This window comes from Manis pentadactyla, chromosome 8 (genome assembly GCF_030020395.1).
Source record: "Manis pentadactyla isolate mManPen7 chromosome 8, mManPen7.hap1, whole genome shotgun sequence".
Taxonomy (NCBI): Eukaryota; Metazoa; Chordata; class Mammalia; order Pholidota; family Manidae; genus Manis; species Manis pentadactyla.
Window position 1 is genome coordinate 91960567 of NC_080026.1, and position 17073 is coordinate 91977639.

Below are 17073 nucleotides of genomic sequence, written 5' to 3' on the forward strand. Positions count from 1 at the left end.
GTTTCATCCTCAACAGAGTACTTTGGGGTGGCTGTGTTTGGCTTGGATGTGGGGACCAGTCACAGGTCCCCATCCGTGCAAACTCACTTCCACAGCCCGAGCTCTCCCCACCACTTCCTGCCGGCAGCCTGCCTTTTGCCGTCCAGCTCTCCTGAAGGCCACTGGGGAGCCTGCAGCTTCTGAGCGCCAATGACGTGGGGTGTGCAGATGGATTTAGTAATGGGTTTATCATCACTCAGAAATAGAGGTCGCGGGAAGCTTAGCCAGGCTTCTCTAGGGATGGTGGTCATGAGTTCCCTCAGTCCATGCCACCCACTGCGGCCATAGCCTGGGTGGTAGTGACTCAGGGACAGAGGCTCCTAACTCAAAGCCGACAGGATCCCCTTTACCATGGCAGGAAAGTCAGGCTTCGGAGCTGAGTTAGCAGCATTCTGGGGAGAGATGGGGGTAGGGATATTGCCTTCCAGCCCCCTGTCCAGCATACCACTGTGGGCAAAGCCTTCGGGCAGATGGCCTTGTCTGGGCACGCAGGCTGCGGTGGCTTCCTGTGGCTGTGTGGTTTGGCCCTGCCAGCACTGCCTTCTGGGCCTCTGGAAGCTCCGTGGCTGTGTCAGTTCCAAGAATAAGGGAGGTCTAGTGTCACGACAGCTGTGTGAAAGAGACTGGGGTTACCTCGACTGTAGCATGGTTGCCCAAAGAGTATATACAGTTTGACTCTGAACAATGCAGGGGTTAGGAGTGCTGACCTCCCACACAGTCAGAAATCCATGTATAACTTTTGACTCCCCCAAAACTTAGCTACTAATAGCCTACTATTGACTGGAGCTTTACCAATAACATAAACACTTGATCAACACATATTTTGTATGTTATATATATCATATGCTGTATTCTTATAGTAAAATAAGCTAGAGAAAATGTTTTTTTAAACTGTTGGAAATCTCCAAAAATTGTCCAATGAACTTATTTTAAAAATCCACATATAAGTGGACCTGTGCAGTTCAAACTCAGGTTGTTCATGAGTCATCTGTATATGCTTTGGTTACATTAATAGAGCTAAGGAAAAGGAAGGTTCTTAATTCAGCTAAGCTCTTCTTTAGTTACAATTCATATGAAACATTATATCCAGTTCAAGGTATATTTTAGAGATGAGGGGGAGGAATTAGATCCAAAATAGAGGTGGTGAGATTTCCGTCATTGATAGTGTTCAAGCAGAGGCTAGGCGAAGTGTTCTGGGTTCTAGTGGACCATAAAGTACATATCCCAGACAATATGTTGTGGAGCAGGTGAGCTTAAATTGAAACCCATGAACTAAACTGTGGTGTAGTCACACCATAGAATACTATGCAGAAGTGAGGATAAATAGTCTAGAAGGATGCACGACTGTGTGGCTGACCCTCATACACACAGTATAGAGAGAAAGAAGGCAGACACCAAAGAGGGCACATTGTCATTCTATTTATACACAGTAGACAGACTGACGACACTAATCAAGAGTGTTAAAAGTCAGAGAGGCTGGCGATCCCCCTTGAGGGGTTGGGGCAATGGTAGTGACTTTGGGGGGCCCACCGGGTGTCTAGTGCTGATAACATTGTGTTTTGTGGTCAGGTGCTGTTGACATGGGTGGGTGCAGCTTCTGTGAACCCAGTGACCTCTACACTTAGGATTGTGAGCTCTTTGGTGTGTGCATGCACATTGTACTTCAGTTAAAAAGTAAAAATATGATAGTTTGAAGATTGTTAAATCACTCAGTGGGCTGAAGACTGTAGAATTGCTCATGGAACTTCTGAAATTGCAGAGAGAGAGGGAGACAGAGGGAGAGATACAGCAAAGGGGCCAGACAGGCCTCCCCAAGGGCGTCTGGAGACCCAGAGAGGCCTGTCTTAGGGAGGGATGAACTGATTCTCCATTATTTAAAAATTTCCTCAATACCCAGATAATACACCTTATTGCCCACTGAGGGGCCAGTTCTATTTGCAGGGTTTGAAATGCTTCCTAAGCTGTGCTGGCCCAGAGGGCAGGCTCTTTTTGAGGGAGTCTTCTCTGGCGTTCACACCCGCATGAATTTTCAAGCCCAGCAGCTGTGGGATGGGCAGCGGGGGTGGACCTGCTCCTTTATGCGTGTCTTGGAGGGAATCATTCATATTTTTCCCTAAAATGCCCAGTTGCCTTGTCCCTTCCGACTGCTCTCTTGTGCTTCCTCCAGCTTTTTGATCATGTTGCCGAGTGCCTGGGAGACTTCATGGAGAAAAAGAAAATCGAGGACAAGAAATTGCCTGTGGGATTCACATTTTCTTTCCCTTGTCAGCAATCCAAGATAGATGAGGTAAGGACGTTCTGGAGTATCAAGCTGTACGGAAGCCAAAGAGTGGAAAAACTAATGAACCCTCTTCCTCACTGCTGCTCCCTTCTGCTTACAGGATCGCCTTGCATGCCTTTTTCTTGGAACATTTTTGGGAATTAATACAAGGACATGAAATTGTGTTTATTTTTCAATGACTTTAGTTATTTATATATTTTTGGAGACAAAACATGGCATTTGTATCCATCAGGTAGAGAGAAGTGTTATTACTAAGCTCGTGCTCATGACTAGCCTGCTGCTCTGCAGGGTAGTAACATCGGGGTATGTGGCGCCCCCCACACTTCTGGGTAGCATCCCTGTGCCTCTTCATCAGTAGGCTAAGTGCCCTCTCCTGAGCACTGCTTCATGTGCTGGAGCCCGTATACCTGTATGACTTGTGCAGCCACATAAAGTTAGAGCAAGAAGGGGCTTGACAGCTCCCAGCAGGCCAAGGCCCTCGTTCCACAGATGGACAATGAGGCCTTCCAAGGTCAGAGAGCTTATTAATGGCAGTTCTAGGATCAGAATCCCAGGCTCCGCTTCCCACCCAGTAGGCCCCTACCTGCCCCACCCCGCCTCCCCCGACACACACATGCATACACACAAGGGTTTCTGAGGTGCTCCATTTGGGAGGGCTGTGGCCAGTCCAGACCCTGTCTGCTATCTGCCATTGCTGCACCTCCAAGGTGTCAGATCACTTTGGCTTCCAGGGCTTCTCCCCAAGCCTTTCACAAAGCCTGTTGTTGGTACTGTTTCTCTTGGCTTTTGAGAACCGAGACATGACAGTCACACTCCCTGGGCAGGGAAAGTGTGGGACAGCCCATCCCACCAGGTGGGAGAGGGCCTGGGAATGACACGGCTGTGTTCCCTGTGCTCACTCATTTATTAGCGGCTGCTGACCGACCTCTGTCCCTGCACAGACCTGGCTAGGCCCTGGGTGACGACAGCCGTGAGCAGCCATGCCTGCCCGCCAAAAGGTGCAGCCTTCAGGAACAAGGCCTTGCAGAGGCAGGAAAGGAGTGTTCTCAGGAGCATCAGAGCCCAGCGGAGTGGAGCAGACGTGCCTGGCAGAGAGGTTTGTAGGCAGATAGGAGCCGAAGGCAGGGCCCCACCTTCAGGCCTTGACCCACATCTGGGGAGGGCTTCCTAGGTCTGGCCGTGCTACCTGTTGGGAAGCCAATGGATTACAGGCCCTAATTACCCATCCAGGGAGCCTGTGACCACTCCTCAAGACTGCCTGGGAACTTCAAGATTATCCAAATATAGGTCAACTGCCTTATTCCACAGATGAGCAAAATGGCGTTAGGGGAACTGCGCGCAAGAGAATGGGCAAAATCTTATGATTTCCAACCCCATGTTCTTTCTACAACACCATGTTCTCAGAGGTTTTGTGGTGGCGGTTGTGGGGGAGAGAGCTTGAGGGAAAGAAAACTGAGTATCCGTGGGCTTTTGGAATGCTGGCTTAGCTGCAGGCTGCTGCTGAGCAAAGAACCCCACATTCTCCCAAGTGTTCCCCCTTCCTGGTGCACCTGGCAGGCCGTGTGGCTTTCACAGCTAGTGAGGAGGCTCCATGCAGACATGCTCCCTCCTCTTCCTGTGTCATCCCTGGAGGCCTGTGAGGTCTCGGAGGACAGCTCTTCCTGACCCTGCCACCTTTATAGTGACTTTCTCCATTCCATGGAAAATGGTCAAGTATAACAATTACTTTTCTTTTCTAGTATCTTTGATTTTCAAGCAAAAAAAAAATACAAAAACAATATGTAAAACTACAAAATAACATAAAGATGTAAGCAAAAACCAAAATTCCTACCCTTCTACATTCCCAAGTGAAAACCATTGGATGTCTGTCCTTTTTGGTGTTTCTCCATTCATATACAAACAGAAACGGGTCATGTTGTCTAAGTAGTAGACTTGCTGCTTACAAACGGGGGTAAAGTTCCAAAGTTTGGGAAGAGGCATAAATCATACATAGTCAATACCCTTAAATCTCTAGGACCTGACTTTTGAAGTTCAATAGCCAAGAAGTATCTTATCATTTTATTTCTCTCCCCAATTTGGCTCTGACTTTGTTTCCTTGGGGCAGTGGAAGCCGAGGTCTGGTTTGAAAGTAGGGAAGAGCAATCAGGTAATAACAGGATTTCTCTTGTTCTCTATTTAAATGAAGTCTGGCAACGCGGCTGATATGCAGTCAGGTCTACATGCTCTGTGACACTGTGGTGCTGGCCAGCCTTTTGCTGTATTTCAGTGGGAGCTGCAGGTTTTTACCCATGGCGGCTCCCAGGGAAATCTGTCGTGTGGGTGGCTGAACAGGAAATGGGACAAAGTCTGGCTCTGTTACCCAGTGTGGTCTGGAGTGAGCCACTTGTCCCCTCTGGGCCTCTGCTTTGTCACTGCCCTTGAGCGGTCTCCCCAGGGACCTGGGGGTTCTGGAGGCCTCCCAGCCTGACTCCACCTACTCTCTCCTTGGCAGGCCATCCTGATCACTTGGACAAAGAAATTTAAAGCAAGTGGAGTGGAGGGAGCAGATGTGGTGAAGCTGCTCAGCAAAGCCATCAAAAAGCGTGGGGTAACTTCTCCCGGGCCACCTGCCTGAGCCATTTGGAGGTGGGGGAGCGTGGGGAAAAGGCTATGTTCTCAAACAGAGCAAGGTCCTTTCCGGGGGCAAAAGTACATAGCCTGAGGCATCACACGGGGCATCTTGAAGACCCCGGCAGGTGAGTGGTGAGGGTCCACAGTCCAGAGGTCAGGCGGTTCCAAGCATAGCTGCCCAAAGGAGCCCAACCCAGAGGACAGCTGGGCCGTGCAGGAGCCGGGCGTTGCCAGTGCAGCCTGCCATGGTAGAACAAGGGGCTCGTGGATGTAGTGGGATGGTTTGCAGAGCGCTGTGGCTCTGTGAGTGAAACTCTGCAAAGAATCTTAAGCCAGATGCTTCAGGGGACTGTGCAGTTCCTGTAATTTAATCACCAGGCTCTGATCCAGTTCTCTGAGTGGCCACAGTAATGAAAGCTGCACCACTAGCACCAGAGGTGCCAGGAAACAGGAGCTCTCCTGCCATGTTCTCTTTACCGCTGGCGATCTCTGTCCCCTCCTGCGAGTGGACAGTGGCACCCTTTGTCCCTGCCCAGGACTATGACGCCAGCATTGTGGCCGTGGTGAATGACACAGTGGGGACCATGATGACGTGTGCATATGACGACCAGCAGTGTGAAGTTGGCCTCATCATTGGTAACATGCGCCCCACCCTGTCCTTGTCCCTTCCTTCAGCTGGTGTTTCTACAAGGCACTGCGCCCTCCCACATGGTTTTATGTGGCCACAGCTTCTGATCTGTCTCTTCAAGGCACTGGCAAGAATGCTTGCTATATGGAGGAACTGAGATACATAGACCTGGTGGAGGGCGACGAGGGGAAAAAGTGCATCAACACGGAGTGGGGGTCCTTTGGGGATGACGGGGCCCTGGAAGACATCCGCACCGAGTTTGACTGGGAGATAGACCGGGGGTCTCTCAATCCCGGAAAACAGCTGTGAGTCCCGTTTCTTCCTTTTCACTTAACGTTTTCTTACTTGTTGCATATATGACTTAGGGGACACTTAATGAAAGGTTTGGGCTGGGAGATGAAAGGGGCAGAAAGCCAGGTGATCACAGAGGAGCAAGCCCATCAAGTCTGCGTTACCCGTCACTCCTTCTCTGGATAGGTACACACCTGTGGCGTCTACAGCTGTAGAAGCACATTTGCAATGATTGCTTTTGTTTAATGACATGATGGCTGTGTCTTTGTGAAAACTTGAAAACTAAATGCATAGAAGCATTAGTATAAAGCTAAGGCTTAAAAACATTTCCATATATTGTAGTCACCAGTGTTGCCTCTCAGGGTGAGAGAGGCCATGTGGTCCACGGCATGTCTGCAGAGCAAGGGAGAGTGTGTCTGTTCACTCAGCACATGTTTCCTGTGCACCTACTACATGCCAGCTCTGTGCCAGGCTCTGAGGATACAAAGCAGCACCTTCCCTTCAAAGATTTAAGATGTTATTTGGTGAGGTAAGTCACATATGCAAAGGAGTAGGTGAGAACCACATGAGTCATACAGATTTTAGGGAGATTGGAGAATGGAGAAACTTCTTCCATTAGTGTACAGACAGATGGATCAGAGTTGATAAAGAACATCAGGTTTATTGGGCAAGTTGTTTGGGCTTTGGAGAGGTCGTGGCTGTGGAAGTATGAGTGGCATTGTGCAGGGCAGTGTGGGTGTTGCCTCATTGGAGCTACTTACTTCCTGAAGCACATGCTCAGGTTCCTCTGTGATGTTAGCATGCTGCTAGCTCTCTCTTGGCCTCCCAGTAGCCTTATCCGGGAACTGGACGGCATCAGCGTGCTGAGAGGTGTTCACTGACCCTGTTGGCTTAACAGCCCTTATCCTATGCCAGAGAGAAATGGGAGCATTTTGAAACCTCTCATCCAAAAGATCTAGATATCCCAGGCTGAACAATTGGGCTTTCCACCTGAATTAATAGAATTGCATTACTGGCCTGTGCCCCTCCACTGGGAGTGGTGGTGGTCAATGGACTAGGTTTCTCAGTGAGAGAGTCCCAAGTTCTTAGAATTAGACTTGAATATCTACTTTGCTTCCTGCGACTAGGGCAGCAGCTTGGTGATAAAGGGCCCCAGTGCCAAAGCAGTGACAGCCAAAGGTTTTTTCCCCTCCCCAATCCATTGACCTAACTTCTAATTTTAACGTCTGGCCCCAGCTGGCATGAGGGTATTTCATGAGCCTGTTTATATGTTTCATGGGAGATCTGTGGATGTGCTTGATTACAGAGCTCCCTGAGGCACCTCGGGAGGTGTTCTGTAATATGTGGCATAAGCACCATAGTGCATCTCTGAAATCCTCAGATCTCCACATTCCCAAGCATATGTGACCCCAAGGGTTTCAGATAAGAGATTATGTGCCTGTAGTTACTATCAATCACTTAATCAGAAGTTGCCTTTCTCAGCAGAGCAGGTGGGGCAGTTACCTGTGGCAAGAGAGCAGTATGGCCTAGGTGTCTGTATCCTTAGCCCCAGTGTGAACACCCTGTGCCGGTTGGGTGGAAACCTAGATTTCTCTGACATCCACTTTGACGTATTTCTGAATTTTTCTGAAGGGCTGAACTGTATCCCCAGGCTGAACTGGGAACTGGGCTCACAGTTAGTTTGCAATAAACATTTTTGGAATGGAATGAAGATGGATATGTGGATAGATGGATGGGGGGTTATGGGAATGGGAGGTAGATGTAGGATGGGTGGTGGATGGGAGGTGGGAAGTGGCTGGGTGGAAAAACAGGTGACTGGACGACAGCGTAAAAGGGTGGGGTGAAGCCCATCTTCTCCAGTAGGCTTCCCTGCTTACTGATCACCATAGGTCAGGTCTTGTTGTGAACAATGCCAAAGAGATGACAAATTCTTGAATTGCGTCACATATTCCTGGAAATAGGCAACTGGCCAGATAGTTTTTTGCCAAAGCAGATTTTTGCTCTTCTCCCAGGCTCTGGCGTGAGTTTTTGGGTCTTCGCTTTGTCTTCTGTGCAGTGCCATGTTCTTCAAAGCCATTTTATCCTCACTGTGCCAGGGAAAGGTGTTTGTTAATTTAACTGATGAAGAAATGAATCCACTGCGACAATCTGATAGAACAAAAGTGGCCCAAGACTGTTGATGTTTAATCTGGCTTAAGGTTGGGGTTTTCTGCCCTGTTGAAAGTTTGAGTTTTTCACCGTGAGCTTTCAAAAAGTGTCTTCAAGAGGCATCCCATCATTTATGGACAAAAATCACCAGGGATGTTCTGGAGGAGTGGCTTTTCATTCCTGACTGCACACTGGAATTTCATGGGGGCCTTTGAAAACCATCCTGCTGTGCAGGCGTCCCTCACCCACCCATCTCCCTTCCCAGGCCTGATTGAGTTGGCCTGGGCTGGGACCTGTCCTCAGGAGCCTAAAAGTTTCCCAACTGATTCCACTTTTTAACCAGGCCTGAAAACATAGGTGTATTAGATTTGTGCAAAGCCTCTCATTGCCAAGGTGGGCTCTAGACCACCACACATCCATTCATTCATTTTGATTGAAGCTTGTGTTTATAGAGTTTACAGACTGTGTGTGCCCCTCCACTGGGAGTGGAGGGTATTTCCTTATCTGTGATATGGAGGTAATGATAGTGTCTGCCTCATAGGGTGTCCGTGAGGATGAAATAAGTTAATACATGGGAAGCACTTAGTAAACTGTGAGACACCTAACAAGGGCCATAGCTCATTACTAGCCAGACACTGCAGCCCTTTACTTGTATTAACCCATGTCCTCCATACAGCAGCCTTGTAAGTAGGGCCGTGCCATCATCCTGATTATCTAGGCTGGGAAACCAAGGCCCAGAGAGCTGAGCAGCACAGCCACTGCAGAGCCAGGGCTACGCCCAGGCAGTCTGGCTCCTGCCTGTTCTGAGATTCCAGCTCAGGGCTGCGCAGAGCCTGTTCCCACAGGTACTTGGGGCAGCACCTGGGCAGCTAGGATGCAGAAAGGTACTCTTCTGCCAGGGATCCTCAACACAGCCATGGCTGGAGTGGTTCTGTCTGGTCCTGTCAGGAGCGGGAACAATGAGAACTGTGTTTCTCTGCGGCCTGTGTTGGAGAGAGGGAGGGCTGAGTGCTCAGGTCCCAGCAGCATCCCTGGCTCCTGGGCCCAGCTCTGAACGGACAGACCGTTTTGCTCTGTTGTCACAGCAGCCTCCGAGGAGAGGTTGGCCACCTGATGTGGGCCTACCACTTTGGTTTGTCTTGCTCAGGGCTTCCTCTTGGCCCCTGCTCAGCCAGGATGGGGCCTAAGTCTGGCTTAGCTATTGCATCAAGCCCCAGTTTGCAGGCCTCTGCCCTGTAGCGCTGGGCTCACCGTGGCTGCGGCAGTGCACACCTCCCAGGGGAGGTGAGAGAGCAGATCCATTCCCTGACTGGCCAGTGGCTGAATGTGACCAGAGCAGTGGGATGAGCCGATTGGCTTTTAGCTGCTTAGAGCCCTCCCACGGAGTTTAGGGTCAGCCCAGTGCTTTCCAGCCCTAAAGCAAGTTCTTGGTCCTTTTGGCTAGAGAAGGAGAGCATGGCTGTCAGGGAGGTGACCAGTGACGAGTCTCCTGGAGAATGGCTGCATCTCAGCCCCGTCATCTACTCAACCTTCCCTCGGAGAAGGCATTTACCTTTTCTTAGCTGGGAAATGGAGAGACTACTTCTGGGCCACCCCCAACTCACAGGGCTTGGGGATCACCCTGCGAGCGTGATGGAGATGAAGGCCCTAAAAAGTGCAGTGTATTGTAGATTATCATATTCTGTTTATTTCTATCTGGGGGCCTTCTTGCCATCCCCAGTCTAAATCCTAACATTTTCCCTGCCCTGGGGCAGCCTTCCCTGCCTGCCCCTGTCCCTGTCCCATGGTGCTCACCTCCTGTTGCCCACCCTGGGGGTCTGGATGACACCTACCCCCTCTTCCCCCAACCCCTTGCTATCTCCTCATCATTGAACCAAACAAGTGCATGGTGTTTCCTGCCAGTGAGACTGAGCTTGTGGGGGTGAGGGGGTACCTTCCCCTCCTCTGTGTCTGCTGCAATCCTCGTGAGCTGCCCAGAGGTGGGCATGTAGGAAGGAACTGACCAGTGCCTGGGCACCTTTCTCCTGCAGGTTTGAGAAGATGGTCAGTGGCATGTACCTGGGGGAGCTGGTTCGACTGATCCTGGTCAAGATGGCCAAGGAAGGCCTCTTATTTGAAGGGCGGATCACCCCAGAGCTGCTCACGAGAGGAAAATTTAACACCAGTGATGTGTCAGCCATTGAAAAGTAGGTGCTGCCCCTTGAGGCCTTCTGGGGGGTGGGGCAGAGCAGAGCAATGGGTCCTGGTTGGGTGGGCTCATCCCTCAGGAGTGTCAGGCCTTTCTGAGTCAGTCTTCCCTCTCTCACTGACCCAACCTGCACTGGTCTCCCTGCAGGTACCTGGTGGCAGCGCATTAAAGAATATTTTAGTTCGCAGCAAATACTTCCTGGATGATTTAGTTACAAAAGCAGCCTCTTCTCCTTCACGCCCCCTGCAACCCAACACACACATAGGGTGAGATTAGAGGCCAGGAAGCAGATGATCCTAGTGGTGAACAAGGAACTGACTGAGCCTGGGGCCTGGGCCTGGAACTCCCCCTTGGGATTTCAGGACCTTCTCTGGACTGTGTTCCTGGGAACCTTAATGACCTTGAGATAATTAGGTGTTCTCTGAAGAAAGGGTTCTGTGGCCAGTAGGATTGGGAAATACTGCATATTTATCCTCCATTTAGAGATTGAAGTATTCATTATTATGTTAAGGAAAACCCAGTTCACTCTATTTAACCCATCATTTCCCAAACTTCTTTGTGCCTGAATCACCCTTCCCACTGCCCTTTACCCCCACACACAGAAAGTTAACACCTGCTAACAGTCAGAAGTGTTCCCTGGCATAACTAGTGTTGAGACACACTGGTTAACAGATGAGACAGGGCAGATAGATATAGAAGGACAGAGTCCAGCCATCAGCCTATTAGCCTCAACTTAAGGAACACAGACTTCTCTGCTTTGACTGTTATTTGTGGTCCTTCACCCTGAGAGGGAAGGTGAACATGATTCTATTGGCAATGTGACATAGTTGGGCACCTCCAATTCTAAGGGACTCCTGTCTTGCGACTGGCTTCCATGTGCCACCAGGTTCTCTAAAGATACAGCTAGCTTGCTGCTGTAAATGGCCTTTCATCTCTGCATGAAGCAGTCATTCCCAGCACCCCTGCTGTGGTCCTGGAAATTCAGATAATGCGGGGGCTTCATAGCTCTGGCTCCTGGGAGAAGATGCGCATTAGCTGTCTTTGTGTTTAGAGAAGGAGGCTGACAGAAGTGGAAAGGAGTTGACCTGGGCTTAACACTTCTGTCACATCCGAGTGTTGGCATTTGTCCCAGGATCACGCTCCTTTGGGAGCAGTCAGGGCAGTCACAGAAGCAGGGAGCCACACTACTGAGAACAGGAGGCTCATAGCTTCTCTTCAAAGTCATTGACAAAGTCAGGAAATGCCTGGTTTGTTCCTGAGTTGTCTGCTGGTTTACCAAGAAAGAAAAATCCTCCTGAACTTCTAATAAAGGCTATCTCAGAAAAATCTGAACATCCTACTGGGGCAGATGTTGGAAACATTATCATTAAGATTAGAAGCAAGGCAGTATCACCCATTTCTATTAAACATTATCCTGGAGTTTGGGCCAGTGCTTAAAAGAAAAAGAAAAAGGAAAAGGAAATTAGAGACATAAGAATCAAAAAAAGAGGAAGTAAAAACTGTCATTATTTGCAGACGGTAATTGGATAGAACACCAAAAAATGTCTAGACAAATGAATAGAGTAACGAGAGGTTAGAAGTTGTCTGGAGAAAAGATACAGAAGTCAGCTATATTGCTGTGTATTGACAATAAGAATATCTACATATTTTAAAAATAAACCTTTTATTTTTAGGGTATTTCTAGATTCGTGGGAAAATTGCAAAGATAGCACAGGGTTCCCACATATCCTTGACCCAATTTTCCCTATTGTTAACATCTTACATTATTACTTCGGCACATTAAGAGAAAAAATATAAGAAAAAAATGTGTTTCTTTTTCCTAAGGACACCATCTATAATAGTAACAAAACTGTAAAGTACCTTGGAGTGAATCCAACAAAAGATACAGAAAACACTTAAGCAGAAAATTAAAATTTGACTAGAAAACATCAAGGAAGGATATGTAAGCCTTCCAGGGTAACTCATAGATCCCCAGAACAGGAGATCCCAAGCCTCCTGAGCACTGAGCCCTGGGGTGGAGGCAGCCAGAGCCACGTGGTTCTACCTCTCTGGGTGCCTGGCGTGTCCTAGCGCATCAGAGTGCAGTTCTTTCTCCTGCTCCCCTTCTCATGCTCTTCTCAGGCGTTTGACCGTCTTAACTCCCATGCCATACACACAAGGTGACCTTCTGATCTTTCTAGGACCTCTGAGCCTCAGTGGTTTGCTCTCCCTGGTGTGGTCCTTACTTATAAATAAGTACGGGCCTCTAACCCCACAGGAATAAGGAAGGCCTTCACAATGCCAAAGAAATCCTGACCCGCCTGGGAGTGGAGCCATCTAATGATGACTGCATCGCTGTCCAGCATGTGTGCACCATTGTGTCCTTTCGTTCTGCCAACCTGGTGGCTGCGACACTGGGCGCCATCTTGAACCGCCTTCGAGATAACAAGGGCATACGCAGGCTGCGGACCACGGTTGGTGTCGACGGGTCTCTGTACAAGACGCACCCACAGTGAGTCTGCCCTTTGCTATCATTGGTACTCAGTACCTGTCTGGGCTCAGGACTTTCTCCAGAGGTCAGACTCTGGCACTCAGTGGAGGTTTTTGACAGATAAGACAACACCGATTTCTGGGCAGAAAGGTCAGAGCTGCCCACTTGGGAAGTTTCTGGCCCTCAGCTGATCTCACTAGTGTTGCTGTTGCTCTGCATGCTGTCATCTCTCCTCTTTTCATAAGTCTTGTTGGAGATTATGTAGTTCCCAGGATGCTGGGTGGAATTTGTCTATATTTTAAATTCTCTTGCCTGTCTGCATTTCATCAGAATCCTTCATCTTTACTATCTAGCTGGGGGCACAGTTGCAGTGCCCATATTCTTGTTTTAGAAGCTCCAGTGAAAGTCCCCCAAACCCTAAGACTTTACCTTTTTAAATGGGCAACCTGTTGATGCTTTGCATCTGAGAGCCAGAGGGAGGTGCCAGGGATCAGCGGTCCCCCTGACGACAGGGACTCATCGCCATGCTGCTCTCTGGTCTGTTGGGTGCTGTAGCTTCAAGAGCCTTCTGTGGCCACTAAGAGCATGGTTTGTACCATTTTGTGAATTCTAAAGGCGAATTCTAAGTCTTTATATACTACATTTTTGTAACTGCCTGTGACGTTCTTGGTGTGGGACCTCAGATATTTCTCCATTGTCTATATAGTGTATATGAGGTGGCCTTGCAGACACTCTACCTTCACACCCAGTTTGAGTGACAACTCAAAAATTAAACACACCTTGTGTGTGACTTAAATTGAAATCGTTCTGTGTTGCTGAGGCGATAGGGTTTAAGCTAGTTAGATGCTGTTAACTGTTAATTTTATTTCTTTGTTTTCTCAAGGTACTTATAAAATTCTTGATAGTGAAACCAGCCATCTTTTGGTGGGGGGTGAATTTCTTGGCAAATTTGGAAATTACGGATTTGCAACATCGCATTCAAATTTTTTTTAATTGTAAAATTTACCGTCTGAACCATTTCTGAGTGTACAGTTCAGTTGTGTGAAGTGTGTTCACGCGGTTCTGCCATCACCACCACCAGCTGTCTCTAGAACTCTTCATCTACTACGTCCTCACATTTAAAAAAATTAACTGCTTGTTTATTTTAGAAATAATATATATTTGGTATAGAAATTTTAGGTAGTTCAAAAAATTACAGAGAAGTCATTTTTAATCCCCCCCACCCAGTTGATATTTTGGGATTCCAGTGTCCGCATTTCCTTTGGCAGGCAGCCTTCCATGGTTACAACAGACCGTAAGTATTGAGAAGGTTCTGTGTCTCACTGAATCCTGTCCTAAAGGCCTCTTCTAGCTCCGTGCTCAAAAAAAAATTTCTAGATGCTTGGGGCAGAGGGAAAGGGCCAAGTGAAAACAAAAAATTGATCATTGCCTCAATGCCAGTTACCAATCTAAGCATTTAATGAACTCACACGGCCCCCACTACATCACTGTCAGCTAGATACTGCCGCCCTCGAGGACTCCGAGGTCAGTGAGGGCGGAGCTCCCCGCTTGTCTCCTGGTCTGGCTTCCAAACACTGGGCTCTTGACCACTGTGCAGTATTATCTCCTTGTCATGCTGGTAGACAAAATCCTTTTTGGACCCTGAATTTTCTGTGTTCATTACTCATATAATAATGAGAATCCTCTCTTTACATGTGACTATGGGCAATTTCATTTTTCCTTTTTACTTAATCTGCATTTGCTACATGTTCTACAGTAGATATATATGTCTTATATAATGAGAAAACCAAGTATAGAAGATGGAATTAAAATGTGGAGAAAGAAAAGAAGGGGTCCCAGAGGTCCCTGACAGATGGCTCAATCCAACTGGGATGCACCCCTTCCCTCCCACCATCCTCCAGGTATTCCCGGCGTTTCCACAAGACTCTGAGGCGCTTGGTGCCTGACTCTGATGTGCGTTTCCTCCTCTCGGAGAGTGGCAGTGGCAAGGGGGCCGCCATGGTGACCGCGGTGGCCTACCGCCTGGCTGAGCAGCACCGGCAGATAGAGGAGACCCTGGCCCACTTCCGCCTCACCAAGGAGATGCTGCTGGAGGTGAAGAGGAGGATGCGGGCTGAGATGGATTTGGGGCTCAAGAAGCAGACACACGAAAAGGCGGCAGTCAAGATGTTGCCCTCCTTCGTCCGAAGCACTCCAGATGGGACCGGTGAGGGCCTGTGTGGGGGCTGACATGCCCCTCTGCTTTCCGGGCCAGTGACCCACTGAGAGTGGGACAGGGAGGTTGGCTTCTCCAGTGGGTGCATTTGCTCTGGGGTTGCATGATTTTGGCAAGAGCTAGACTCAAACTCTGCTTTCCATTTTTACCATTTTATCGCTGACCTGTCACATGTGTGACTTCCAGGCAAGCACCAGCTCTACCACCACAGCCCTGCTCAGTGGTAGAAAAACTTCTTGAAAGAACAAAGCTGGGCAAATCCTGCAGCACTGAGGTTGCTGTAGGATCTCTCACAAGCAATAAACCAGCAGAAGGATAAATACCCAATGCACCCTTCGTGAGCCCTGACAGTGTGCACGTGAGGCAGATGGGCCTGGGGATTTTCACACCCAGGCAGATTGGAGAACAGAATCCAACTCTTTATGTTGACCTTGCTGGTCCTCATTGGAGTTGCACTCTGTTGGTATTCTGAAGGGTTTCTTCGGTGCATCCTTGGAGTAATAAATGTCTGTGATATGAATGTGTTCTATGTGTAAGTTAACTTACTATTGCATTGTATTATTTATTGCATTGTAACCCACCCTAAACCTAGTGGCTTAAAACAGCAATCAGTTATTATTGATTACGTGTCTGAGGGTCAGCGGTTTGTTTATTACTCATATGGACCAGGCTCGACTCATGTTTGCTCTACTCATTCATGCAGTCACTGGTGGCCAGCTGGGAAACCTCCCTCACATGTCCAGCAGTTGGCTGGCTGTTAGCAGGGGTGCAGGAGTATCTGACCATGGGTCTCATCCTCCAGTGGGCCACGGGGCTTGTTCATATGGTAGCAGTAAGGTCCAGGAGGGAGAGGGAAGACTTCAAAGTTGGGACTGGCCTAGCTTTGCTTCTGCAATGCTCTGTTGGCCAAAGCAAGCAATGGGCTGGGCCAGATCCAGGGGGTTGAGAAGTAGATTCCATCTTTTAATGGGAAGAGCTGTAAAGTCAGTTTGCAAAGAGGCATGAGTATAGTGAGGAGAGTGATTGTGGCCATTTTTGCAAACATTCTACCCACTCACATAAATTGCCAATTTTTGTATGTAGTTCGCTAAAGTCAGGTCAGTGTTGCCAAGTGTTTCAGTAGCCCTAGTGAAGTTTATTATTATTTTTTGTTTATTGTGACAAGTGGCTCAGCCATGGGCCTTTTGTCCTTCTTGTGTGGCTCAAGGATCGTGATGGTCAGTGAGTGAGTGCCAGCCCCTCTCCGACCCTGAGCTGTGTGCTGGAGGGTGGACTTAGACTTTCTTCCCTGTCCTTAATACAGGCGTTCCCCTGGAAAGCATGAAGTCTTGGGATTACTGGCTGTCAGGAGACACTCATTTTTGATGTTCTTTATGTTCTTGACTATGACAGAGCACGGTGACTTCTTGGCCCTGGATCTTGGAGGAACGAACTTCCGTGTCCTACTGGTGAAAATCCGTAGTGGGAAAAAGAGGATGGTGGAAATGCACAACAAGATCTATGCCATTCCCACTGAAATCATGCAGGGCACTGGGGAAGAGGTGAGAAACATTTTGCCTTTCCACCACTGTGGCACATGTGTGTCACACACATGGGCAGTAGCATTGGTGGTTCCCCTAACCTGCTATGGGGTGCCTACAGCTGTGTACTTGTGTCCTGTGTCTGAAAGCATGGGGTACTTTCAGTGATGCTGGGCTTAATGATGGTTAGGAGGCTCTAAAAGATCTTCAAGGGGGGGTGCTTGCTCTGCATGTGTCATTGTGTGTACGTGTGTGTGCATTTATGCACTTGTATGTGTGTACCAAAAGTAGGAAACCAGAGCACAGTAACCCTTTCTTTTCTCCTAAAGCTGTTTGACCACATCGTCTCCTGCATCTCTGACTTCCTGGACTACATGGGGATCAAAGGCCCCAGAATGCCTCTGGGCTTCACCTTCTCATTCCCCTGCAAGCAGACGAGCTTGGATGCGGTAAGTCTCTGTCCTGAGGCGTTGGGCCTCGGGCGGTGCTGACTGGCCTGTGGCATGTGCTGGCTCAAGGCTTCCTCCAGTTTGAGGATCCTCCCTGGATGTTGAGTGACTCACATGTTACAGTGGGTTGACCCAAGTTTTATATCACACTCTCCAGTTCATCTTAAGCCTCTTCTCTCTTTTGTTGTTTAAAGTGTTCATCTCTTCTGGGATGCTTTCTGGCTCCTACAGGCA

General features: G+C 48.7%; 1 protein-coding gene across 1 annotated transcript in view; it reads left to right on the top strand.

The window, feature by feature from the left end:
• LOC130684477 (hexokinase-1-like) overlaps positions 1-17073 on the top strand; it is a 50987-nt gene that overhangs the window by 20028 nt on the left and 13886 nt on the right. Inside the window, exons 3-11 of the mRNA XM_057505376.1 lie at positions 2207-2326; positions 4812-4907; positions 5467-5566; positions 5680-5863; positions 10028-10183; positions 12443-12676; positions 14557-14861; positions 16263-16411; positions 16720-16839. Coding sequence (XP_057361359.1) covers positions 2207-2326; positions 4812-4907; positions 5467-5566; positions 5680-5863; positions 10028-10183; positions 12443-12676; positions 14557-14861; positions 16263-16411; positions 16720-16839 — 1464 coding nt within the window. The remainder of the gene's footprint in view (positions 1-2206; positions 2327-4811; positions 4908-5466; positions 5567-5679; positions 5864-10027; positions 10184-12442; positions 12677-14556; positions 14862-16262; positions 16412-16719; positions 16840-17073) is intronic.